The sequence below is a fragment of the Engraulis encrasicolus genome, chromosome 11 (assembly GCF_034702125.1).
Source record: "Engraulis encrasicolus isolate BLACKSEA-1 chromosome 11, IST_EnEncr_1.0, whole genome shotgun sequence".
NCBI classification, from domain to species: domain Eukaryota; kingdom Metazoa; phylum Chordata; class Actinopteri; order Clupeiformes; family Engraulidae; genus Engraulis; species Engraulis encrasicolus.
The window spans coordinates 25708081-25733922 of NC_085867.1; the positions used below are offsets into that span (position 1 = coordinate 25708081).

General features: G+C 43.5%; 1 protein-coding gene across 5 annotated transcripts in view; it reads left to right on the forward strand.

Moving 5' to 3' along the window:
* The first annotated feature begins 4036 nt into the window (after positions 1–4036).
* pisd (phosphatidylserine decarboxylase) overlaps positions 4037–25842 on the forward strand; it is a 73262-nt gene continuing 51456 nt past the window's right edge. Inside the window, exons 1-3 of one of the 5 annotated variants that reach the window (XM_063210282.1) lie at positions 4037–4127; positions 4686–4756; positions 8793–8971. In XM_063210282.1, coding sequence (XP_063066352.1) covers positions 4060–4127; positions 4686–4756; positions 8793–8971 — 318 coding nt within the window. In that variant the 5' untranslated portion in view covers positions 4037–4059. Of the gene's footprint in view, positions 4128–4685; positions 4757–8792; positions 8972–21887; positions 22177–24572 lie in introns of those variants that run through there. The other 4 variants (XM_063210280.1, XM_063210283.1, XM_063210284.1 and 1 more) reach the window with 4 other exon arrangements.

The window sequence follows — 25842 nt, forward strand, 5'->3', positions numbered from 1 at the left end:
CGTTGCTTTGGCTGATGTGCTATACTCTTTTACTGTAGAAAAAAGTGGTCTGCTTTCATCGAAAGGTATTAGTCTTTCCTTGACTCGTAAGATTTTATTTGAAGAGCATGTGTTTGGGGTTTTTTATGTGCTTTTCCATCACCTGTTTTTTTTTTTTTTCTCCCTACTCTTTCTTACTGAATGCTGGCTGCTAGGGTGTGTGCGTGTGCGTGTGCGTGTGCGTGTGCGTGTTGAGGAGTGGTCAAGGGCTTACTGGCTAAACAATCTCTCATTGAACACTGTTTCTCATCTGTCTACTACATCTCATTCTCAACATAATGTAATTTGCAAAAATCCAACATGGCCGCCTCCGTTCTTACCATAAAAGGTAGCACTTTTGTATCATGCTGAGCCTGTCTTTATACTGTATGTACCAGTGTTTGTCATTATGAAGTTGTGTTGCAATTCACGTTCACTTGCCCAATCCCTCATTCCCTCATTTTTAATCACCCGCACCCCCTTGTTTTATATGGATTTGTTTGCTGAGCTTTTAGGCTTTAGTGATTTGAATGAAAAGGAAATCATATCCCTGACTCTGAAACATGTGCAGGTACCGATTTTGGCCTAAATGAAGAGTTTTCCAGCATCCCACGTTGAGGGCAGCTCATCTTCAGCTGGAAATTGATCAGACTTTAGTCTGATCTTCTAAGGGCCTCGTGCGCTGCTCTGTTGTGGTGCGCTTTTTATTCTTCTACAATTGGCTTTGGTCAGGTAAAGTATGCATTGTTTAGATTTTTTTTGTTTTCTTTGTTTTTCCATGTCTTTGTTTTGTGCTTTTGTATTTGTTGTATTCGTCCTGTTTTGCTATTCTGTACATATGCTATTCTGTACGTCCACCATGATGAATGCGATGGTATGTATACATTTTATTTTTGCCAGCAGTGGCATGCCTCTTCAGGTCTCAGTGAGTGTGGAGACTTCTGGAAAGAGGAGAGACCTCTGGAACCCCCTTTGAAGGGTTTCCTTGTTTTCCGCACCCGGTTTGCCTGTGATCTCCCTCTCCCTCCCGCCTTTGGCATTTTGAGAGGAAGCAAGCTTTTTACTCTCTTCTTTTTTTTCTTTTTCAACATCGCATGTCGCCTCACTTCCTGCTAGTTCACAAAAGCTGCTATGTCACTTCATATGTACACACAAACCCATTTACACTCACATGACTAGATGTCATGGACAGATCACTTTTACTTTTTTTAAAAAATTATGGGTACTCATCCAGACCATTAGAGGCAGGAACATGGGAGGTTGCTGCTGTGTCCGTTGTCTTTTGTCATTCATAGTAAATCATGTGGAGTGTGTGCAATAAGTCCAGCCGTTAAACGCTGTGGTGAATGCATGCCACAGCCCATTTTCCTTTCAGAGTATTTCCTGATTTGTTGCTCAAAAGGGACAGTAGCACTTCCCAATTGAATTAAGTAGGGAGGCTTATTCAGCCATGTATGCCCCTTTTTTGGTAAATATTGTTATTAAACCCATTTAAAAAGTGAACATTTCCTCTGTCCTTAATTAATTGTGTCCTAACCTATTGCGTGCTTCACCTTGCACTTGTAGTGTAACGCTTGATTTGGTTGTGAGATGGGCAGTTGCACCTGAGGATGTTGAAGGGATGAACACACTTAAGTACATGAGTAGCCTATTCTTGAAACGACTATGACGAATTGTGCTTTTTTTTTTGCTCATGCTGTTTTATTTCTTAGATCGTTTGTATAGGCTATCTGTAACAATTTCTGCCATCTCACCTGAAAGGTCTTTCCAGACGATGTGAATTTACTATATTTTTTAAACCAGTTTGAAATAAATTGGAGTGAATTGGCGCGCACACAAGCGTAGTGGTTTTAAACATTTTTCAAATGCTATTTCAGGTCTCAGAGCCTGAGCATTATCATAAAACTTTAAAATGTGAAGATTTGTGTTTTTGTTTGGTGTACTGTCATTTGTTTTGTTTAAAACTGTTTTTATATGTAAGCACTCCAAGGACTGCCATGTTTTTTTTCCTAATGAGTTTCTTCTTGTTTTCCTCTAGTCTGGACCTATAGAACCATAGTCGCCTATGTAAGTGGCAAAAGACTGCACTTCCCCCCCCCTCCCCCAAAGAGTCACTTCCCCTGTTGAAAGTGTATAGTCTCACAGTTTGCACCATGATTAGGTAGGAGAGGGGTTACTACTACTACTACTAGAGAAAATGTGACATTTTTTTACCCTCCCATGTACAAAGTGACTAAGTGAGTGATGTGAATGTCTCACCCCTGCCTCCACCACACCCTTGTTCCAAATCCCACATGCTGTAACAGTGTAATTGTACGGCCTATACCGGTGGTTTAAAATGACGTGCGGATCCCTGCCTTTTTATTGATGGGAAGGGGGGACACAATGGCATTGATCCTGCGTTCGATTGATCCTTAACTATTAAACTCTAGTGCTCCCACCCCTCACAGTATTAGAAATTGTGCACACAGTGAAATTTTTATTTTGGTTATCAACTAAGAGACCAACACTAAAAATGGGTAAACTTCAATGGTTGTGATTTTGATTTGAATATATATATTTTATGAATAAAAAATAGTGTTGATATTTGACTTGATGTGGGGTGTTTTTTTTCTCCTTTACCTTAAGAGCACAGGTTGTTCTTTTATGCAAAACAATGTTAAGTGCATTGCTTAATGAGCAAATTTTGTGCGGAGAGTAGAGTAGAGTTTAATTCATTAATCCCAAGGGAAATTAAGTGAAGTGAAATTAAGGTGTTCAATAGCACATGAATACAGAAGAAAACACAGACATTACACACGTATTGTATATTCACCATACAGCACAAGCTTGTACATTTAGCCAAAGTCAAATCTCTCTCTCTCACGCGCACACACACACACACAGCTGTGGTTGTGATGAAAAGAATAAGAGTTGTTCATCACATGTGCCGTAGCTGAGTGGTACATAGCAAAAGCATCGAAAAGAGTCAATAACTGGAAAAGTGTCCAGGTGTCTCAAAGAAGTCACTATGTCACTATACATAGTCCAGGAAGAAATTGGGATGAAGTATCACTTGAATAGCTGGGAATTCACAAGTTTTCCACTATGTGTGGGCACACCCCTCTTCACACTCAGTCTCCCACACATACACACACAGTGTAGTGCAAGAAGTGATTATCCTGTTTTGCTGTATTGAAAAATCAGTCGGTGCAATAAAAAGTGAATAACTGTTTCCTGAAATTAGTATTTTTGGCGTTCCAAAATACTGTCTTCATTTGTAATATTTTTTTTAATGTAGCGTTAACAGTATATGCAAGATATGAAAACTTTAGAGGGCTGTTTTATTGAACGGTAATGCCCCGTGTACATCAAGCGCTACCAACGCGACCGGGTAGCTGGGGTAGTTGAAGAAGTTTCGCCATGAATTCGTTGTATTTGTTTTGGACGCTGCACTGACATGTTTGATTCAGCTAATCACATAACGGCTCTGTCTTGACAGCCTGGGACATTCCTCGATATGAACGTTCCGATTGGTTTTCGCCGAACAGCGTCATAGCGAATTCGCTTAAGATTAGCTTGAGTTTAATCGTCAAAAGTCGCCCTGGTCGCTCAAGAAGCTTCGCCCTTGGCGAATTCGCTCCGGTAGCGCTGGTCGCGCACCCTCCATAGAGAATGAATGACTTCCGTCGCTTCATTCGCGTTGGTCGCTCCCGATGTACACGGGGCATTAAGATGCTTTGTACTGGTGGGCCTAGGGTGTCAAAATGTTGAGCCTAGTTGTAGGCGGTGGCACTTCGGGCCAATTTGAAACTTTGGAGTGTGACTTTGATCATCTCTGGGGTGGAAAAAAGTTAGGACTTAATTATAGTCGCACATTTTTAACTCATTAGCTGTCATCATTATCTGCCAATGATAATCTATCATGAAATATGAAAGGGCCTACCCAAGGAAAAATATGAAAGGGCAAGGTGTTGTGCGCGTGCGCTCCAGAACAGCAGATGGCGACAGTGACTTTCAACTAATCCACCAACAAAAACGAAGGAGACTTGTCATGCTGGTATGCAGTCTTGCAAGATGTCAGCACCCTTGATGAAAGTGTGTTGTGCTCGTCTGAACAGCACGAACAGGTAAATAAGTACATCCGCGCATAAATAGACAGGTTTATTCCTCAGACAAGCTGGAGTGCCCGTCTATGACATACGAAGAACAATTCACCGAAAGCCCTTCAGTTGTCTTCTTTGCTAACGTTATCACGGACGTCTTACCTGACAGTTCCATGGTTTTGCAACACCCTCTTTCGATTACGCTGTGATGCCCTCAACTTGACATCGTTCAAATGGATGTCCACATTATTCGCATAACTCGTTGATCATTATTTGTTGAGAGACATGAGAGTCTTATCTTGTAGACTGCAACGCTGGTATTACTTGTCAAATTCTAATAGAGAAGCGGTTGTTTTAATTTACCACATAGCTCTTAGCATAGTAACGTTTACATATACACGGAAGTAGATATTAATGTTCAGCAATTAATCAATTAATTAAGCCTGTTCAATTATCGTCACCATGAAAATAAACACACAAATCAAAATCAAATAACCATCACGTTTGTTGAAATGCGGTTATGCTGAATGTTGAGCTCGCGTGGCTGTTAAACATCAGTGTGTATGTTTTCCCTGTTTACAGTTGCTGGTTACTGTTGAGAAAGCAGGGAATACGATGGTCTCAGGAAGGCTCTCAGCGGACCTTCTTCAAAGGTAATGTCAAGTTTGTGCCGCTGTGTTAGTTGCAATGCACAATTCAAGCTGATGACGAGTTGGGTGTGAGACTGGTATGCTGACAAGCTGCCCCTGAACTTGTGTTTAGTTGTATTATTATTGTTACTACTACTACTAAGTACTTCTACTATTATTATTGTGTTTTACTTAATTAATTTGAACATTGATATCATTAGATTTGCAGTAGCTACCACTGAAATGTTTTAATCGAGCCGAGGTAGCTATAAAACAGCAACACAGTGCAGAATTCATTGGCATGCTTTGTTTTCATCTGCAATGGGTCTATTACAAGATCAAATCCCTTTCTAGTTTTTTTCTCTCAGTAACAACAATGTCTAGCAACATCATTAGGTATAATGAAATAACTGGTGTGACCGGTATGTAACATCCTGTGCTAGTGTTATACTTTTATGGTGTAAGACTCACACCATACATTTACTTTTTCTTTGGTCACCTCTACATTTTTAATAAATAGTAATGCATAATAACATTATGTGCTGAGTAACAATAAAAAAGCCCTCGCTAGATAATTGTAAGTTACGCTACTACCTTCTGTTATAGGAAGGTCAAAACGTTTGAGTGCAGAAAAATATTGCCACTTGTTTTCAATGTTTTCAATGCATGTAGCAGAACTGTTCCGACTTCTGCCAACTGTAATAAATAATCAGGAACAAGTGTGTGTGTGTGTGTGTGTGTGTGTGTGTGTGTGTGTGTGTGTGTGTGTGTGTGTGTGTGTGTGTGTGTGTGTGTGTGCGTGCGTGCGTGCGTGCGTGCGAGAGAGAGAGAGAGAGAGACAGACAGACAGACAGACAGACAGACAGACAGACAGACTCATTGGCATAATTGTCAGTCCAGACTAAATCATACGGTTCACTTTGAAATATTGCTGAAACCCCATGCTGAAGGTCCTGGAATGAGATTAGAGGACAGTAAAATGAGTTTCATCTTAAGCTTCTTCATTATATGCACAACGGTTACGGCGAGAAATGATAAAAGTATTGTGTGTGGTGGGCCTGAGATTGAGGAAACATTTGAACTTGAAGTAGCATATTCACTTGCAGCAATAGTACATGCAGAATATTCACATTTTAGAACTTTATTTTCTGCACACAAATACTGTTCCTAGAAATGTTGTTGTGTTGTGTTAAAGGACCAGTTCAGTCAATTTCAACATGCTGTTGTATTGGTCACGCTACCCTTGACTTGTCAGTACCTGGTGATGCCACATTTTTCGGCTCAGCCCTTCCCGAGATATGAGCTATTCTAATGGGGGCAGCGTTTGTTTACATACAAAAATTAACATAGGCCTACTCCAAATATTTTCCCAAACGGTACCGCTGTTTGCTAGTTGTCTGCTGATGTTGTATAACCTTTTGGATGTTTTTGGGAATAAATAAAAATGTTTTTTTGAAATGTAAACAAAGCGCTGCCCCCATTACAATGACCAGGATCGCGGAAACGGCTGAAGAGGAAGAAAAAATAATCTCAGGTACTGAGAAGTCCAGGGTAGTGTGAGCATTACAACTGCATGTTGAAATTGACTGAACTGGTCCTTCAAGCCTCTGGTGGTCCGACTTGTACTGCAGTACCAGACTTGGCCACAGTCACAATGCCTTTTCATACCATAAGAGGGCAGTGTTGTTTCAGGAAGTGGTTGCTCACTGACTATACAGGACGTTAATGGAATGGAGGAGATTGGTTCTGTCAGATCTAGTGCAGACTTTTAAAGCAGTTTACTCCTGTGGGATGAAGGCAAATAAGGGAAAAGCGAAAGCTATTGCAGTGTGTCTGTCAATGTTGGATAGAAACGAGTGAGTGCACACACACACACACACACACACACACACACACACACACACACACACACACACACACACACACACACACACACACACACACACACACACACACACACACTGACTTTCTAAGCACATTGTTTTCTTCCCCGCTTGCCTTTTTCTGTCATACTGTATGTAGGCTACAGCTTTGGTGCCAATGCCAAAGCAAACCCACTAACCATTCTTCTTACAGTTTTGTGATGTGGAGGAGTAGTTTATGTTGTCAGTCTACCTCAGAGCTTCCACATAGATGGCTCAATGGCGTTTTAGCAGTAGCACACGTCAGGGTGGTGCAACCACAGCTATTTTCACTATTGTATGGATTAAAAATATTTTTTTGAGTGGCTTATCTAAGGAGCATGTTCACTGCAGTACATGAATTGTCAATTACTAATTGCTTTATGGGCATTAGCTGCGGTTGTACCACTGAGCCAACGAAAAGGTGTTGACCAAGAAATGTTTTAAGAGGAAAGAGGATCCAAACCAAACCTCAACAACGACAGCGCCTGATCCAGTCTCCCTTTGCCTCTTGCTATTCTCATCCGTCAGTCAACTGCTCTGTAGGCCCCACATCAGATGAAACCTATAGGCTTAGGTTAAAGGTCAACCTTGGAGATGTTGCGTACTTCAGCCATATCCAGCTGACCTCTCACAAACTGTACAATCCACCTCGTGCACTGTACTGTACTGCTCTGTACAGCGCGCTGAACTGTACTGTGTAGCCGAGGCGCATTTACTGGCTTGAGAAAGTGTGAGTTTGAATGTGAGCAATACTTGATGGCAATGTGCTTAGAAATCCATTTCACAAGCGAAATAAAAATGATGATTTGTGTGTGTTTTTTTTTTTTAACTGCGTAATAAGCTAGCATATAACTAGTCATAAGCTAGTTTTAAGGAATATGTAGTCAGTATAAATGACAGTCACCATGATTGTCAAATCTTCAACTGTTGGAGTCTAATTCCAATAATATTGAACAAACCTCCCTATGATAACCGTACTTATAAAATATAAAGCCTTAAAAATGTTCTGCCAAGTAGGTCAAATTGTGTGTGAGAGATAGGTCTGTCATATCCCATGGAGCCCCCTGATCAAAGGCAAGCTGAAGCTGAATTCCCCTAACTCCCAGTGTTCTGGAATGGAGTGGGGAATAGGTTACATCTGAGCACATACACATTAGCCAATATCAAAGGCAGCTGAAATAGCACTTTCATCACCACCAAGAGCCTTTTACACAGCAGAGCAGACACTCTGTCTTTATTAGAGAGGGACTTCAGGATGTGGGATAGATATGCTAGCTAGACTGTCAAGCTACTGTAGAGTTCATGTTATGAGAAGTTGAGCTTTCCTCAACAACAGACAGCATCATTTTTGGCATGAAGGTATCTACATGGACTGAGGTACGTTGTTGGAGAGATTTAAAGGTCATTTTTCCCCCAGATTTATTTTTCAGCCTCGGTGTAATGTACAGTATGTTGGGGTCCGCGGCCTATTCTGACATGCCTTCATTAATAACGACATGCCTGTTTTTGAATACAGTATATCAGTATTGCAACATGTGTCTATTTAGGTGGAACACATACTGTTCCTCTATCCATTCCAAAAGGACATTAAGGAGGAGTGTGTGTGCGTGCGTGCGTACGTGCGTGCGTGCGTGCGTGTCTGCTGGGAAGAGGAACATGTGTTGCTTATTGAGATTTATATGTTTGTCTTCAGCCTATGCTGTAGTAATTCAGATATCATTATTCATCTGAAAAGGACATTACGGAGAGAGTGTGACGTGTGTGTATATGTAGAAGAGGACACGCCTGAATGTGGACATTAAGGACAAATTGACAAATGTGTATGACGTGTGTGTGTGTGTGACGTGTGTATGTTTGTGTGTGTGCATCTCACTGCAGGGAATGGGTCTGAACATGGATATTACCTCAGTGTCTGAGAGAGTGTGATGCGTGTGGTTGTGTGTTTGTGTATTACACGTGCATGTGTCACGTATGCAATGTGACGGATGTGTGTATCATGTGTGACGTGTGTGCGTGTGCATCTCTCCGCAGAGAGGGGGACTAATGACAGCATGGCTTGTGTGTGTGTGTGCGTGTGTGTGTGCTTGCGTGTGTGTGTGCGTGTGTGTGTGTGTGTGTGAGAGACGTCTGTAACGTGTGTGTTTGTCTCTCCACAGGGAGCGGTTTCCGCCTGAACCCGGCCTCTCTGGGGCTCCAGTCTCGTGTGCGACCTCTGACCCTGCTGGTTGCCACGGGCAGCGGTTACCTGGGCTACGACCAGTACGGGCGCTACAAGGACCGCGAGCTGGAGAGGAAGGGCTTCGAGGTGCCGCCCCGTATCGCCAATGAGGCTCAGGTAGGACCACCGAATACCATACAGTGTCAGCCTTTGGCACGTTTGAATGGGCTCTTGTTGCTTTCACTGCGCTCGTATGGTCAGTATTACTGCTGCACATGAGGCACACACACACACACACACACACACAAACACACACACACACACACACACACACACACAAACACACACATACTCGCCTGGGACCTCGGTGTGTATCATAAGTTTGTAGAATCCCTTCTAAATTCTATCGTACGAGTGAAATTTTAAGAATGTCTACTGGCCATACATAATTGCCACCACCACATTCACTGCTCACCTTCCCAGCAACGGAGCATTATTATTGCTGTGCGTAGCGCAGAACGTTGGTGGTTCATTCACTACGTTTACATGTTGTTTTTAATTCCGAATTAATAATTCCGAATTAAATAGTTCCGTCAAGTTTACTTTGATCTTTCCTTTAATTCCGAATGAAGATGTGTTTGTTTACATGACGTTTTCAAAGCGGAATTAATCTTTATTCAGACTTAAAGTCAGTTCATTCTGAATTAAATGTCTCATGTAAACATAGCAATTGTCACTGCACAGAATACAATGCATGGCCTCAGTGGGTGTACTCACTGTCAACTGTCACTGTGCGTTATGCAGTGGGTGTGAGGTGCAGTGTGTGCTCTTTATAATGCAGAAGGATATAAAAAGCCGCTGTGCTTCTTTCTGAATGTCTGGTGGTGTACTGTGCCACTACCACATGCTCTTCTGCTTTTAACCTACCATTCATACACACACATTCTTCTCATCCATGCATACTAACACAATCCATCCATCCATCGCATCTGCCTCACACCCCTTAATCTCACACGTCTACATTAGGCTAGCTGGGATGCCCAAGAGACACCTCTGGATGCTGAGATCTGTGTGTGAAGTCCCTGTGGCTTGGCAAAATGGCCGAGGGATGAAATTAGAGAGTGTGAGAGAGTGTACTAGTGAGTGAGTGAGACGGAGAGAGAGAGAGAGAGAGAGAGAGAGAGAGAGAGAGAGAGAGAGAGAGAGAGAGAGAGAGAGAGAGAGAGAGAGAGAGAGAGAGAGATTGTGTGTGAATGAGAGGGAGTTGAGTGTAATGGACAGAGTGATGTTCTGCTACAAAGCGATGAGTGTGTGTGTGGCTGACCTGTTGATTTGCTGATTGAAGTTGTGTGCACGTGCCAGTGCTTTGGCTTTGAATGGCTTAGGCACTCTGCTCCATGGATGGAAACTGCTGTGTGTGTGTGTGTGTGTGTGTGTGTGTGTGTGTGTGTGTGTGTGTGTGTGTGTGTGTGTGTGTGTGTGTGTGTGTGTGTGTGTGTGTGTGTGTGTGTGTGTGTGTGTGTGTGTGTGTGTGTGTGTGTGTGTGTGTGTGTGATGTTGCCCTTGTCTGTCATCATCTTTCCTCTGCTCATCTTATCTGTGTTTGCCCCAGATGAACCAGCAGCTATGTTGTGTTTTCTATCAGTGATATGTCTCTTTCTCTCTCTCTCTCTCTCTCTCTCTCTCTCTCTCTCTCTCTCTCTCTCTCTCTCTCTCTCTCTCTCTCTCTCCTGAAATCACCTGCCGCATGTTAAATTGTGTGCTAAAAGCCTAGTTATGATGTAAATAGATGGCTTTTCTGTATGAACTCATCATGCGATACTAAGTAATGAAACCTATTCATAGGTTTGTCCTTTGAGGAGTGACTTCACATGTATGTGATTAGAATTTTAGCAAAATTCTGAGTTCTCACACTGATGTCACAACCCCTTTGTGGGATTTTTAGCACAGGCTTTAATCAGAGATTCTAGGAGTATTACATCCAGTCTATCTGCTTTAATGGCAGCTGTAGAATGTTTGAGTGAAATTCTAGAAGAGCTGGGAAAAAATGTTTTACTCCTCAAAGGGTTAAATGAACATACTCACATGTGGACTGTCTGGGGTGAAATGCAGACCTGAACAAACAGCTTGAGACATGTCTACTGCTGCAATGCACACGATGTGTCATACCAGAAGCTACTAGTATGTTATTGTACTGTGTTAATTTTGTAGTTTCTACTGGAGGTGATACAGTGCTATGGCTTTAGTTATGTGTTGCCCAGTAGAGTGGTGCGGTATCCTCACAGCTCATTTCTGGGATTTGCTGTTGCGCAGTACTCCTAAGAGTTCGAATCTGTAGTGTATCATTTCCCAACCCTACCCCATCTCTCCCTTTCCACATCATTTCTTGTCTACTCCTCACTGTTCTGTTGAGAGAACACTATAAAAGCTCAAAGCAAATCTTTAAAAAATAAAAAAAATAAAAAATAACTTTATTTCTCAGGGTGAACTCGCACCCATAGGCCTACTACACACAAAATGTTTCCAGCTTTGAGCACCACTCATGACATAACTTAGTGTTGCATCTTGTCTGAAGGCAATTCAGTCACAGCTACTGGGCTGTGTCAAAGGTGAAAGGCTCCAACGTGCCGTGTTTCTGCCAGCTGTGTCTCAGGGCAAGGCAACTCAGGGCAGTTACATTCATTCATTTGAATATATCAATACCGTCACTGCCCTTAAACTGCCTGTTCTAATGTGTTCTGCTGACGGTACCAAACTGCACGCCTAATGGTATTTTGCATTCTCCATAAATGTGGTGGCCAGCAAATGAGATAATACAGGCGAGATAATGACGATGAGTGGCATACAGCTGACACTCCAAGAACTTCACTTTTTAGCCTGTCGACAGTCGCGCATAATTATGTGTTCAGGAGGATTGAGGTAGCCATAAAACACAAATGTTTAAGGTAATGTAGCCATTGCAAAAGGGCTGCGTCGAGAGCGCAGCAGACACCCACTTTTAAACATTGTGGCAGTAGTTTCGTATCGGTTTGAATATATCAGCATTGCCACTGCTGTGAGAGGTCCAGGGTGTTGGGTTTTAATGAAGGCTCAATGACTGAAGCTGAAGGAAAAAGGAATGTGCTGCCAGATAGAGGAGGATGAAGATGAGCTGGTAAGTGTATCTCTGGTTTTTTTACCGACTGCTTAAACGTGTGTACTCCACATTTAAGAGAAAGTTGTCATTTGAAATATGTTTCAGTTGTTGTTGCATCTACTACATTCATGACAGTCAAGTCAAGTCGGCTTTATTGTCAATTTCTTTACATGCACTGGTCATACAAAGAATTTGAAATTGCGTCTCTTACTTTCCCATGCGGCCATAGACATAGACTTAAGGTGTGGAAATAGACAATTAGGCATAGACAATTAGACATAGACAGTAAGCATACATTACACCTAGAGTACCTATACAATACCCATACAGACACATTGAGTGCAAGACTGAGCATACTGTATTTTCTGATGCAAATGTTACATCAGACAGAGGCTGTTGGTTGGGTTCTGTTGTGGATTTAAGACTTTGGACCTCTGAGGTGACGCACACAGGCGTGTGTCTCTATTTTTGTTTGTGTTTGATTTTATTTTTAGTCTTCTTGGCTAATTGCGCAGCAGCGCAACACTCAAACACTTTCCATCAGTGGTCAGGTCACGGTCACCAAGGTTTGGGTATGAGGCAGTTGACAGCCTGACCTTGTGACCAGCTAGGCTAGGTCACTGCATCATGCCATCATGCTTCGTAACTGGTGAAAATGCTCACGATAGCCACCGTCAAAATATTGCTAATTACTATAGGAAGGTGGGTGATAATGTCTCTAAATACAAAATAATCCTATATTATTTAGTGGCTGGTGATCTTAATTAATATGTATTTGTCAGTGGCTGGAAAGAGGTCTTCTTTTGTCCAGTGAGTTTTCCTATCTCTCCAGAGGGCTATGGGGCAGAGTGACCCATCATGCCACTCGGCAAGACGAGGTCACCAAACTTCTGCTATACTGAGCTACCATCAAAACAAAAACAAGCATAACATGCACAAGTGACTCCAGAAGCATTGGAGCACATAAGAGTAGAACCATACTGCCTTCTGCTCCGAATTTGCATACTTTATCCATGTCGATAAATCCATGTATACAGAGATCTAATGAAATTGAAAGGTCTTCCTAAGTAACTTATGAAAATATTTATGGAATACAGTAAATATAGTATAGTCAGGTAGTTTATGACCAATTGCTGATGGACTTACAGAACATAATAATTTCTAATAATGGAATGAATGTTACAGTATTGTTTGTTTGTAAATAAAGATGTTGACTAGCCGAAGGTCAACATTAGGGCCATTTCACACCAGCCGCCATCGGTGGGACTGAAGCAATTTTTATCGGTGGCAGCGAAAATGCATGGAAACAAGTTAGATTTTCCACACCAACACGGCAGACGTTGGGCGGTAGCGGCACAGGAGATGGCTCAGTACCGCACTGGATTTGGACCTCCGTCCTCCGTCCTCTCGCTGCTGCCACGCCACGCTCTGGTGTGCAACTGGCCTTACTCAGAAAGATCAGAAGCAGTGACGAAGATCTTGACCTACTGTGGCGGCTCTAGTTGGAGCCTTTTCATGCAGATGGACTCACCGGCAATTTGACTCCATGTAAAAAGGTTCAACTGAAAAACCTCAGCTACATTATAACAGCATTGCTATGACATCACAGAGACTCTTTAGTAACAGATTAAGACTTGATCATTACCGTGTAGGTTGTAGAGATGCAAATTATCGATTAATTCATTAATCATTAGTTGATAGCCTTATCGATCGACTTAAGATTAATTGATAAGCAGCGTGTAAAGTGATTTAAATATTCCCACTATTCACAGCCCTCTTCACACACACTCTTCACATGCCCATTTCACCTGGGTCTCTTATGAGTTGAATTGTCAATTAATTGTGATTAATGTTTTTTAATCTATTAATGCATTGATCGACTAAAGTCGATTAATCGTTTGCATCCCTAGTAGGTAGCAACAAGCGTATAATGGCAAGTCAAGACCTGGATAAACAGCATGTATTCATAGTCCATAGAAATGCGCACATCTTTACTTCAAAGCCTAAGGACACAAAACCGATTCTGAGAGTTTTCTTGGAATGTAACAGCCTGATAAACCAGCTCTACCGGCGCTCTAACCAATCAGCGATCTTTGCCGTTAATGTGCTTTCCCAACGGTGCTGCAAGCTTCATCGTCACTCCCTCAAAAGCCTGCCCGCTTTGATTCAAAACAAATCTCTGCGTTTTGATTGGTTTTGCCAGGGCAAAAATGTTTTCGATCCAAGGCCAGACCCACTCGCCAGCCAAAAATGTTTGGCGTCCAGCGGGTGGCGCTGGTTTACTAGGCTAGGAATGTAATGGAAACAAGGTTCAAGCCGTTTTTAAGCTTTTTGTCCACACACACTGCTCTTTTTTTAACTGAAGGTTATGTGGTGAAAACTCTGACCTGTTTCTTACAGTACAGATGGCTTATGGGGTGGACATCTTGGCCAATTGGTTTTGAGAAACTGCTTTCATAATTTGCAGAGCATGATTTCAACAGACAGACATTCCAGAGCTAATTTCACATTAACCAGCCTGTTCAGGACAATCTCTTGCTGCACATGCATCAAACGTAGTGTTTCTCAACGGGGGCAGTACAGCCCCCCAGGGGGGCGTTGGGGGGCCCTATGGGGGCGTTGAGATGATTGCAGTTGAGTTGGGCCGGGGCCGGGGCGGATTGGTCCATTTTGTTTTTCAACACTAAGGGGGGCATTGGGTGGCTTATGATGAGATAATGGGGCGTTTTTTTAAAAAGGGTTGAGAAACACTGATCTTACGGATAGCACTCCTGTAGTGTGTGTGTGCCTGTGTGTGTGTGAAATAAAAAAAAATAGCACCATCCATCCATCAGCCGAACGCTAATAAAAGCTCGCAGAGTGACTTTCCCTTCAGAAAGTTTTGGAGGGAAAAGTATCCTTCTAATCACCCAACATTGAAAAGCTCACTAAGCACACAAGAAAGACCCGCATAGTTCCAGTCCAGCACCACAGCAAGTCTGTCCACCAGCTCCTAATTAATGAGATGTACAGTGTAGCCAGGGAAGCTGACATGGAGGGACAAAGGGGTATGTTGTCCCGCGCCCAGGGGAGTAGGGGGCCCAGAATTGGGTCTTTATTACATTATATATATTGGGTCAGGGGCCCATTTAGTGGATTTTGTCCCGGGCCTGGCCAAAGCTGTTGGCGGTCCTGAGTGTAGCAACGGCTAGCAGACTGTGTGGCTGTCTGTGTGACAAAAGATCCTGCCTGACGGACGGACGCTTTGTGCCCTTTTCGTCCCTGTTCAGTAGGCAGACTGCCAATAGAGGCCCAAGGTAGCTAGCTATGGAGTCCAGTTGAGTTCAAACTCCCAATCAAACTCTTCTATTTGGCTGACCCTCTTTCTCTTTCTCTTGCTCTCAATCTCTCTTGCTCTCTCTCTCTCTCTCTCTCTCTCTCTCTCTCTCTCTCTCTCTCTCTCTCTCTCTCTCTCTCTCTCTCTCTCTCTCTCTCTCTGACACACACACACACAAACACACACACACTACTGTAGGTGTTGGAATGACCTGAGTGTGGGCTGACACAATGTCACTAGTAGAGCCCATATCTTACTGGCTATTTCATAGTAGTGGACGTCTTTCATTGGCTGTCTCCTGGCAGGGAGGCGGGCCCACAGTAGAGAAAGGGTTTTTCCCCCTGCAGATCATGTCAGCCTGATATGACTGTAATGTAGAGGAATTTCTCTGTGTTTGCTCATAACGCAAGATGGCTGACACATCATCGCGTGGGCAAACACTGCTCCAGGTATTTCAACGTGGCCCTGGAGCGGAGGTCCTTTAAACCTTGACCTGTCCCCTGCCGCCTGCCTGCGTGGAGGAGCATCAGACTATTAAGGTCCCAGGGGCCTTGGCCCATTGATCTACTTAATCTATGGTGGGTGGATATTACGTTTTGAAAAAAGGGACATTCATCAGTCAGTGACAAATGTTGACAGAATGCCACTTCCGTCCAGGCTTGTTGTTTCACACTCTGCAGGGACATTACAAAAGCGATTTTGAAAAAAATGCTTATTCCTCAAAAGGTGAAGTGAATGGCATAAACACACTCACATGTGGACTGCCTGTTTTGAAAGGCAGACCTGAACAAACAGCTTGAGACAATGCAAACACCCTAGACTGTTTCTTTTACTGCGTCTTGGACGCAGTATATCTGAATGAGGCCTGAATCATCAGTAAGCCATCATTCTGTGTCTGAAATCTACCAGCCATTTTCAGCTTTCACTTCCTATTTTGCTGTCTTATTTGGCTGGTGGTAGTATCAATGTGTGGTCTGGTGCTGCCTTCCTCAGTATTTCCATAGTAGCATTGTGTGGTGCCACAGTAGGGCTGCACAATTAATCGAAAATAATCGAAAATCGTGATAAATTGTGATATCGAAATCGTGATTTAATCGTAGCAAAAGTGACCTACCTTCTAGAGCAGGTGTCACCAACATTGTGCCCGCGGGCGCCAGGTAGCCCTACAGGAGCTTCTGATGTGCCCACCAAGGATGTTAGTAACCAGTGATGACTACAAGATTTTAGTCACAGTTAATATTTTTCTTAATTTAAATATGAGATTATTTATTCTTTATAACCTATAAGCAAATTATCATTCAATAACAGTGATTTGAGAATGATACCAAGACATCGATAGAGGATTTTGAACAAAATCCTCAGTAGCCCTCGGGTAGCCATTGGTAGCCCACAGACCCAGAAAGGTTGGGGACCCCTGTTCTAGAGTCTCCTTGAAGTCAGAACATACTGACGGGTTGGTGTTTCTGGGCAGAAATCTGTCCACCTAAGCCTCGTGCTATTGCCTTTTACATAATTATCATAATTCATTTTATTTTGCTCATCCCGTATATATATAAAAAATCTATAATCGTGATAAATAATAGTGATTATGATTTTAACCCAAATACACACACACACACACACAAACACACACACACACACACACACACACACACACACACACACACACACACACACACACACACACACACACACACACACACACACACACAAACACATACTTCAGTCTCTGCCCCTAGCACACAAAAGCGTACAGCTAAAGTACAACTATTACTTGGATACATTTATGCAAATAGTGTCCTTACGTCTGAATACAACACACTCATACACACAGACGCACACAATGTTAGATACAGCATTAATGCTTAGATGCACACAGCAGATTCTTGCATGGGCTTTCTGCAGTTGCATGCCGAAATTAATCCACACACGCAAGCTCACACACGCATTGAAACGCACACTTGTAGGAAGGAAGCACACTCGCATGTATATATGCACTCGCCCACTCCGACAGAACACACACACACACACACACAGATGTGTGCACAATGGAGCAGCTTCTTCTCCCAGTTGAATGTGGGCCGCGCTGGGCCTAGCATGGTAATGAGCCAGCCGACACTAGACTCTCTCTCTGTCTGTCCATTTCTCTCTCTGTCTGTCCATCTCTCTCTGTCCATCTGTCTCTCTCTCTGTTTCTCTCTCCCTCTCTCTCTCTCACTCTCTCTATTCTTTCTCTTTCTCACTCACTCTCTCACTCTTTCTCTCTCCCCTCTATCTTTCTCTCTCTCTGTTTCTCTCTCCCTCTCTCTCTCTCACTCTGTGTCTCTCTCTCTTTCCTCTCTCTGTCTCTCTCTCTCACTCTCTCTCTCTCACTCTCTCTCTCTCTCTCTCTCTCTCTCTCTCTCTAAGTCAGAAGGGGGCCCAGTCTAGTCACAGGGGGGACCAAAAGCTGAAAGAGTCTCGTTCTGCAGTTCTCAAGTCAGCATTAGTTGGCAGACCTCACACCAGTTAAGAGACTCCAGGCGTATAACACGGAACAGCTTTTTCATTAAGGGGTTTTCATAGCATGGAATAAATGACAAAACATGGATTTCTAGTGATCTCTCAGTGAAAAACCTGTATCCGGGTGGGAGACGACGACGTGACGCCTAGTTTTTTCGTAACATTGGTTAACAAGTCCGACAGGCGGACAACAGATGTGTCCATCTATGCCAGTGGTTCTCTCCCTCCCCCCCCCCCAAAAAAAAAATTCCAAGCAATTTTTTTGTTTTAAATGCTCGGTGGCTATCTAGCCAAAAGATGTTGAAATTACAATGTCATTTTTTGTTCTGTTTGTTATTTTAAGGAAGAGAATATGTACAAAAATAAAAATAAACACATAACAAAGCATCAAAATGCTTAAACCATGTGAGATCAAAGGCTAGACTAGAGTCAGACAGGAGTCAGGACTCAGACAACACAGGCCAGAAGGTGGTCAGCACCATTCTTACATTCAAACATGGAGGCTAACATACAAGACAAAATAAACACAACACAGACTGTCATGCATCAGTGAGACATTAGACCTTATTTCCAAAACAGTTTGCCCACGTGAGGTTTAAAACGAAACATCGCAGAACATCATAGTAAATATTAAACAGACAACCGTTTAGTCCACTAATGTCTCCGTCGACCCCTTGATGTTTTGGCCCGTTGCTCCGGACCGCTTCCAGGCGGAACGAAAATAAACCGGTCTTTGTTCCTAGACTGCACTATTTGTGAAGCGAAGGGTCCATCGTCAGTATGCAGCGGTGATAATCGCAAAATGGCAGTAATAAACGCTTATTAGTGTCACTGCATGCACTTAAAAAAAAACAGCGGTAACTTTCTAAAAACACTAAAATCATATTTTAGTTGTTTATTATCATTTCGAAGCGGTTTCCAATGATTGGGAAACGCATCACGGCTGTATTAGCACAGCCGGTTTACCCCACTCTGGTTCTATGGGACAAAGATGGCTGACAAAAAGTGTCACGGGCGGACGGACGGACGGACCAACGGACAGACAAAGCCTCTTATAGAGATGCGTGGGACGCATCTAAAAACCTACAAAACTGTTATTTTCCTCTTAAGAACAAATGTCAATAAAGAAGATGTGGTACATTATGTTTCATATTAGTCTTAGATGAGAAGAAACATTTTTGTTAAGATTTATGTAAAGGTTTATATGTCAAATATCCTGCGGTGTGACTCTACCTGGAATATAATATATATAAATTAACCAGCATTTTGAATAATGTATGAAGCATTTGGCATGATTGCATAAATATTAACTTGATATTAAGATATGTGAATGTGAAAAAAATTCTTCCATTTCGTAACACAAATTGTGTCCTGTGGGGTGACATGTATGTCAATGTTGGTGAACGGGCAGCTGCAAGGCCAACTACAAGGGTCTTAAAGACAGCCTCCTAACCAGTCAGTACCTCAGCTATTGGAGAGTGGTCTGGAAGTTTAAGGTGACTCTTCACCTCTTAATATGTCTACATATTGCAATGTTTCTGTCACGCAATGCTTAGGTTCATTTTATGGTGTCCTGTGGTGTGACTGCTCTTATAAAAGGGGAAAAAGTTTTTTTTTATAAATGAAAACACATATTATGATTAAACACAATATCATTATCTAGTTAGCATGATCTCAGAGGTCAGTCATGTATACAAAAGGGTTAAAATGGCCACAATGCAGTGAATTTCCTGTGGTGTGATTTAATGTCATTTAGTGTGACATGCTTATGCAATGTGTTACTCAATCCTTACTTGTTTTTCATGTATCATGCAAGGATATAAGGATACCAGGAGATTTATTTGTCACATTCACACAATTATTACAAGTAATACAGTGAAACCATGCAGTGAAATCACAGTAATCTGCCTGTACAATGCATAGGCGTGTGTGGGTGGGGGTGCGGGTGCGGGTGGGTAGTAGTGTGTGTGTGGGGTGGGGGTTAAAGGAACAATAGTACAAAGAGCATGGGGGATATGTTTGTGCAGAATATTAATACTTTTATTGTATCTTACAGAAATGTCACACAAAGGATGTCACACCGCAGGCCACATTTTCCCAAAAATGGCTATGAGCTTTATTTTTTTCAAATTTTTTCCAATTTTTCCCATTGTTTTTTTTTTCAGGAATTGGGAAAACTTTTTTGCGTTACGCCCTTAAACGTCAACCACCCATCCGCCTTTGTTCCGCACCCTGACCCGGGATGTGCACACTATTTGTTCTCAGCTGGATAGAACATGCGTGTGTACCGTAGCGGCAACGGAACATGTTGTTTATCACCACTTCATGGCTGCTGTAACATACTCTAGCTAGTAGGCCACTGACGCTTTTGTGTGTGGTTTGTTTCGTGTCATGTCATTTTTAATATTTCATTTTTCCGTCCTGAAATCCTCTTTGGCATGACCTGATGGCTGTCCACACCCACCCCCCATCATACATACTGTACTGTTGCGTAACACTAATACCAATATGGGGGTGGAACACACACACACACACACACACACACCTACACACTAGGATCAGGTCGTGAGGTGGCCATGGTTTTGTGTTGTGATATTTTTGCATTGTGTTGGGCTGCGCTGTGTTGTGTTGTCATGTCATATTGTGTCACGTTATTGTGTGTTATTGTTATGTTACCAATATGGAGGTTGAAGACACGCAAATACACCGTTATATTATATCGCCTAGAATGAGACAGTGAAGTGGCCATGGCTTTATGTTGTGTTGTGTTACCAATATGGGGGTGGAAAACACACACACACACACACACACACACACACACACACACACACACACACACACACACACACACACACACACACACACACACACACACACACACACACACACACACACACACCATGAGCTGGCCATGTAGCTTTGTGCTGTGTTGTGTCGTATCATGTCCTAGTAACAGCAGCAGTAGCTGCAAATCTCTGAAGGCCATTAGCTAAATGGCTTACTGAAATCTATGTGTCCTCTCGTGCATTGTGGGATAGGATTGCTGGAGAGCCGCGGCAAGACCCCTCAAAAGCTTTTCAACGGTCGCACAGCAGCACAGCCACAAATAATGCACTTTTAGATCATCACGTTAGTGTGTGTGTGCGTGTGTGCGTGTGTGCGTGTGTGCGTGTGTGTGTGTGTGTGTGTGTGTGTGTGTGTGTGTGTGTGTGTGTGTGTGTGTGTGTGTGTGTGTGTGTGTGTGTGTGTGTGTGTGGAGGCGGTTATGGAAATTTGCAGCTGCTGGTGAAAGTGGCTGGTAAATGTTGGACAAAATATAGCAATTTACTGCTGAGTGGCTGGACAATTTTAGCATTCATTTGTCAATAATGTTTGCCAAAACTTCACCATTTCTAACGGAAATGGCCACTTGTGGTGTGTGTGTGCGTGCGTGCGTGCGTGCGTGCGTGCGTGTGTGCGTGCGTGTGTTTGTGCGCACGTGCGCGTGTGTGAAAACTGGACAGATATGCTTGTCTTTGTTTGTAGACAGTGCTGCTACTATGCAACCAAACGCTTGTTTCTGTGTGCATAATCAATATGTGTGTAAGTCCGAGTAACCAGCTCAGCTCTGGTCTTCTCAAATCTCAGGTTCTCTTCTCTTCTCTTCTCTTCTCTTCTCTTCTCTTCTCTTCTCTTCTCTTCTCTTCTCTTCTCTTCTCTTCTCTGCTCTGCTCTGCTCTGCTCTGCTCTGCTCTGCTCTGCTCTTCTCTTCTCTGTCACTAAGTATCTGTTGCATTAGACTCAGTGTCTGGGTAGAACAGCCCTGCTCAGAGTAACCCTGCCAATAGGATGTCTCGACTGCTACCCAGACAAATGGTCATATCACGTTACCCGGAACACACACTGTGTCCGGGCTGCACTGTGACATGTAACACACCACACCACACACACACACACACAAACACGCACACACGCACACACACACACACACACACGCACACACACACACACACACTTTTTTCATGAACCACCTCCCCACACACACTCTCTCTCTCTCTCTCTCTCTCTCTCTCTCTCTCTCTCTCTCTCTCTCTCTCTCTCTCTCTCTCTCTCTCTCTCTCTCTCTCTCTCTCTCTCTCTCTCTCTCTCTCTTTTACTCTCACTCTTATGCACACACACTCTAAAATACACATTTCTCTCTCTCACACACATGCTCTACTTCCACATACTTACGCAGACTCTCCTTAAATGGCCGTGGGTGTGTGTGTGTGTGTGTGTGTGTAGCCTGGAGCGTATAACCAGAGTTCTGAGTCACGCTGGGCTTCAGCTTTAACGGTCTGTGGAGGAAAAGAGAAACACACACACACACACAGACTCACTCACTCACTTCCTCATTTGTGCCGGGAGCATCACGAGCGCTTACACAGCACACCGTCATCTCTGACCAGAGTGAGTGAGACTTGTTATTACTTTTACACAAACCTTTTACTGTTTTAGTATTTTTTAGTATGTTGGTTGTTTTGTTACAGACTTAGGAGTTACCTGTGTTCGTTGGTTAGGCTACATTTGGCTGCTTTGTTCTTGTGGCAGAGAAACTGATTGGTGCAGGAAGCTAACTGACATGTGGTGAGGTTCTTTTTTTTTACCTCAGGAAGAACAGTGAACATCTGCTTGAGAATGACCGATAGCATATTACTGGGTGGGGAGGATACCATCTCTTTGGTCGTGTCTTTCTTTGCATTCTTAGATTTGTTTTTAAAGAGTGATGTTAGCTGATATGTCTGTCACACTCGTAGCTGTGTGGGAGACCTGACAGTTAGAACAATGAACATCAGCTGAGGATATTCTGTCTTCTCTCTGATCATGAAAAAAGGAGATGCACACAAGGCTTGTGTGAAGAATGTATATTGTAGCCGAAAGTTTACAACAGAAGTCAGAGGTTAACTGGAGCAAGAGACGTTTCGGACCCAGCTCATTCTCAATGTCTCCACCTTTGTTGTTTTTTGTCATTTACTGTCTTCTCTCTGATCGACATGTTTTTAGGGTGTGGGGTTTTTAATGGTGGACGCTTCCATTTTTGTAGTTCTTCTCTGTTCCTCGTGACTGAATAAAGGCTTTTTAATCATCTGATTGATGATTTTGAAATGATATCAGATCAGCGTTTGTGACGGAGAGGGAGGGATGTCAGTAAGTGGCGACTATACCAAGGAAGCCGCAAACATCCTGTTTCCTGTCTCTAGCTGCTAACTCAGGGCGACGCCAGGTCATCTCCAGAATGCTGCGTTTGAAAAGCCTCATTTGGCCGAGGACGAGGAGGCAAAAGACTACTGCCTAATGGTGGACTGAATTCGTAATTTGTTTAAAAGGTTTTTGTGGCTTTTTTTGTTCTACAAATAAGTCTTCCTTCTAAACAAGTGATGTGTTCGAACAGATTTTTATCTTAACAATTTGTCCGTCCAAGACCATAATATTGACAAAGCCCTCAATGTGATTTATCTATTGTTAGCTTTTTATTACGTCCAATCGTCCTGCTTTTGAAATTATCACTGGTGTGACTCAGCACAAAAACTGCTGAAGTGAAAAGCAGAGCAGCCCTCCAATACCACACGGTATCTTCTTATGGTGGAGACATCACTAGTTGAATCCAGATCCAGGTGATATTGGTTATATTGGGTTATTTAGATTATATTATACACAGTGGAGATAAAAACTCTACACACCCCTGTTCAAATGTCATCATTTCATGTTTCTCTCCCTCAAGAACAACGAGACTCATGTTTAATACCACTCGTAACGTCCTTTCCTTTAACTAACCAATTGTATAGTGTATCTACCTTTTTATTCCGATTCTGTTTCATGTGGTCATCTCATTTATTTCACATTAGTTTATTTTAAATTGCCTACTGGTCTGCACGATGAGCTGGTTGTTTTTGTGAAGCTGAAAGAGTAGGGAGTGGTACTTGCCTGGTGTGATATTCTCTCCACAGCCACAGCCCCCCTTAGATGCAATCGGCAGTGGAGCAATGTGTTACAAGAGCAGACAGTTGTGGAAAGGGTCATTTTTGTGACAGCCCTTAAACGAGCACTTCAATCAGTTTTTCTCTTGAGATTGAGCGAACAGTCATGTTTGTTTTCCTTAATGTCTTACTGCAGTTAATCAACAGCTTTTTAGGCATTTAACACTACTTTGAAAGGCCAAGAATATGTACAACTGTCGATTAGGCAAATTGTCCAATGCAAGATTGCCTAATTTGTCTAAATTAATAAATTGGAGGAAATTTTTTTTTTTTTTTAATGATGGCAAATTAGGGCTCTTTATGGGTGATGTTGTGCGTAGTGTGTAGGTGTTTTCAAATGGTACCGAAAATGAGGTCAGGACAGCAAAGATATATAGATTTTCTTTTTTTGGGGGGAGGAGGAGGAGGAGGAGGGGAAGTTGGCCTGTAATTATCGCTTGGCTCAGGCCACACTGAGAGGGGGATGGCTGTGGAGTGGAATAAATTACAAGCATTGCAGGGGGTGCTAGTGTAATGTAATGATGGTTGGGGATGGGGGAGTTCAGGCAGGGCGTTTTGTGTCATGGGAGAGGAGACAAGGTTTGAGGCTTGGTAGTTGGCTTGGGAGCTGTTGAGGTTTGTCTGAAAGTAGAATAGAGGTTTGTCTCTCTCGGAGGGTAGGAGGATAGGATGTGTGTATGTGTGGGTGTGTGTGTTGGGTGGCGGGGGGAGGTGGGGGTTGCATGGAATAGTAGTTTGTCTTTAGGGCAGTGAATGTTTGGAAGTGGGGGTTAGTAGTTTGAGTGGAGGGGAGGTATTGGGGGGGGGGGGGGGCAGGGGGTAGTAGTAGTAGCAGTAGTTGGTCGGGGGAGGATGCATGTATGCAGTCTATGTACTAGCGTCCACGTGCTGACCAGATTGTCTCTCTCCTCACAAAGCTCCCATCCCCCAACACCACCACCACCACCACTACTCAGCAGCACCAGTGACTCTCTCCTACCCCCACCCCCATCGCCGTGGCCCACCCAGCACACCAGCACACCACCAGACCCGATCCCACATCTCCTCCTCCCGCCTACAGCCAGCCAGTCATACACCAACCAGCAACCTACAGTAACAGTGGCATTACTGGTATTACTGGCATTACATTACATTAGCATTTAGCAGACGCCTTTGGCCAAAGCGACTTACAAGGAGAAATTTAAACAAGAACAGGGTAAGGCACAGTGTACAGTTGCAACACTGATAGCATTGTCCTACACAGAGTAAAGAAGAAGACGATGCATTAAAAAGAACACTCTAACATCATCAGTTCCTAACGGCTAAGGGAGAAAAAAAAATCCCAGAAGTAACTGTTCCCACACACACACATTCCCAGCAGCAGCAGCAGCAGCAGGAGCAGCAGCAGGTGGACAGTCAGGAACGCAGGAGAGGCACGGAGAGCAAGAGGAGGAGGAGGAGGAAAAGAGAAGAAGGAAGGGAGGGTGGAGCTAGCAGCACAGATTAGCCGCATCACCGGGCAGCCCCCACCAATCGGAAAAGGCAGCTGAGGGGAAGGGGGCGTGGAGGAGAGCCAACGCTGGAGTGCGGGAGCGTTCAGCAGCACGGCACACAGAGGCACAGAGGCAGAGCATCGCAACACACCGCATACAAGGAGCAGAAGAACACACGCCACAGAAGACAAGAGAAGTGCGTGTGAGTGTGTGTGTGTGTGTGTGAGCGTCTGTACCCACACCAAAGAGAAAGAGAGAGAGAGAGAGAGAGAAAACGAGTAAGGGGAAATCTGTGCCAAAGTGAACGACGGAACGACGGACAAAACCGTGTGAGAATTAATACACGCTACGCACACAGCGGCGGACTCAGAGGCCCGGAAGAAACGAAGCGACACACGGAGACGGAGGAAGAGAGAAGGGGGAGAGAGAGAGAGAGAGAGAGAGCGTGTGGGAGAGGAAGAGGAGTAGGGGGAAGAGGTGAGTGGACCAAAAACCGAAACGGACCAACACAGGACCAGATCCTCACCGGACCAGAGCAGAGAACAACCCTGCAACAACTCCTCAACCCACCACCAGCCAGCATCCTAACCCTTAACCCTCCAACCCACCCTCCACACCTACCTCCG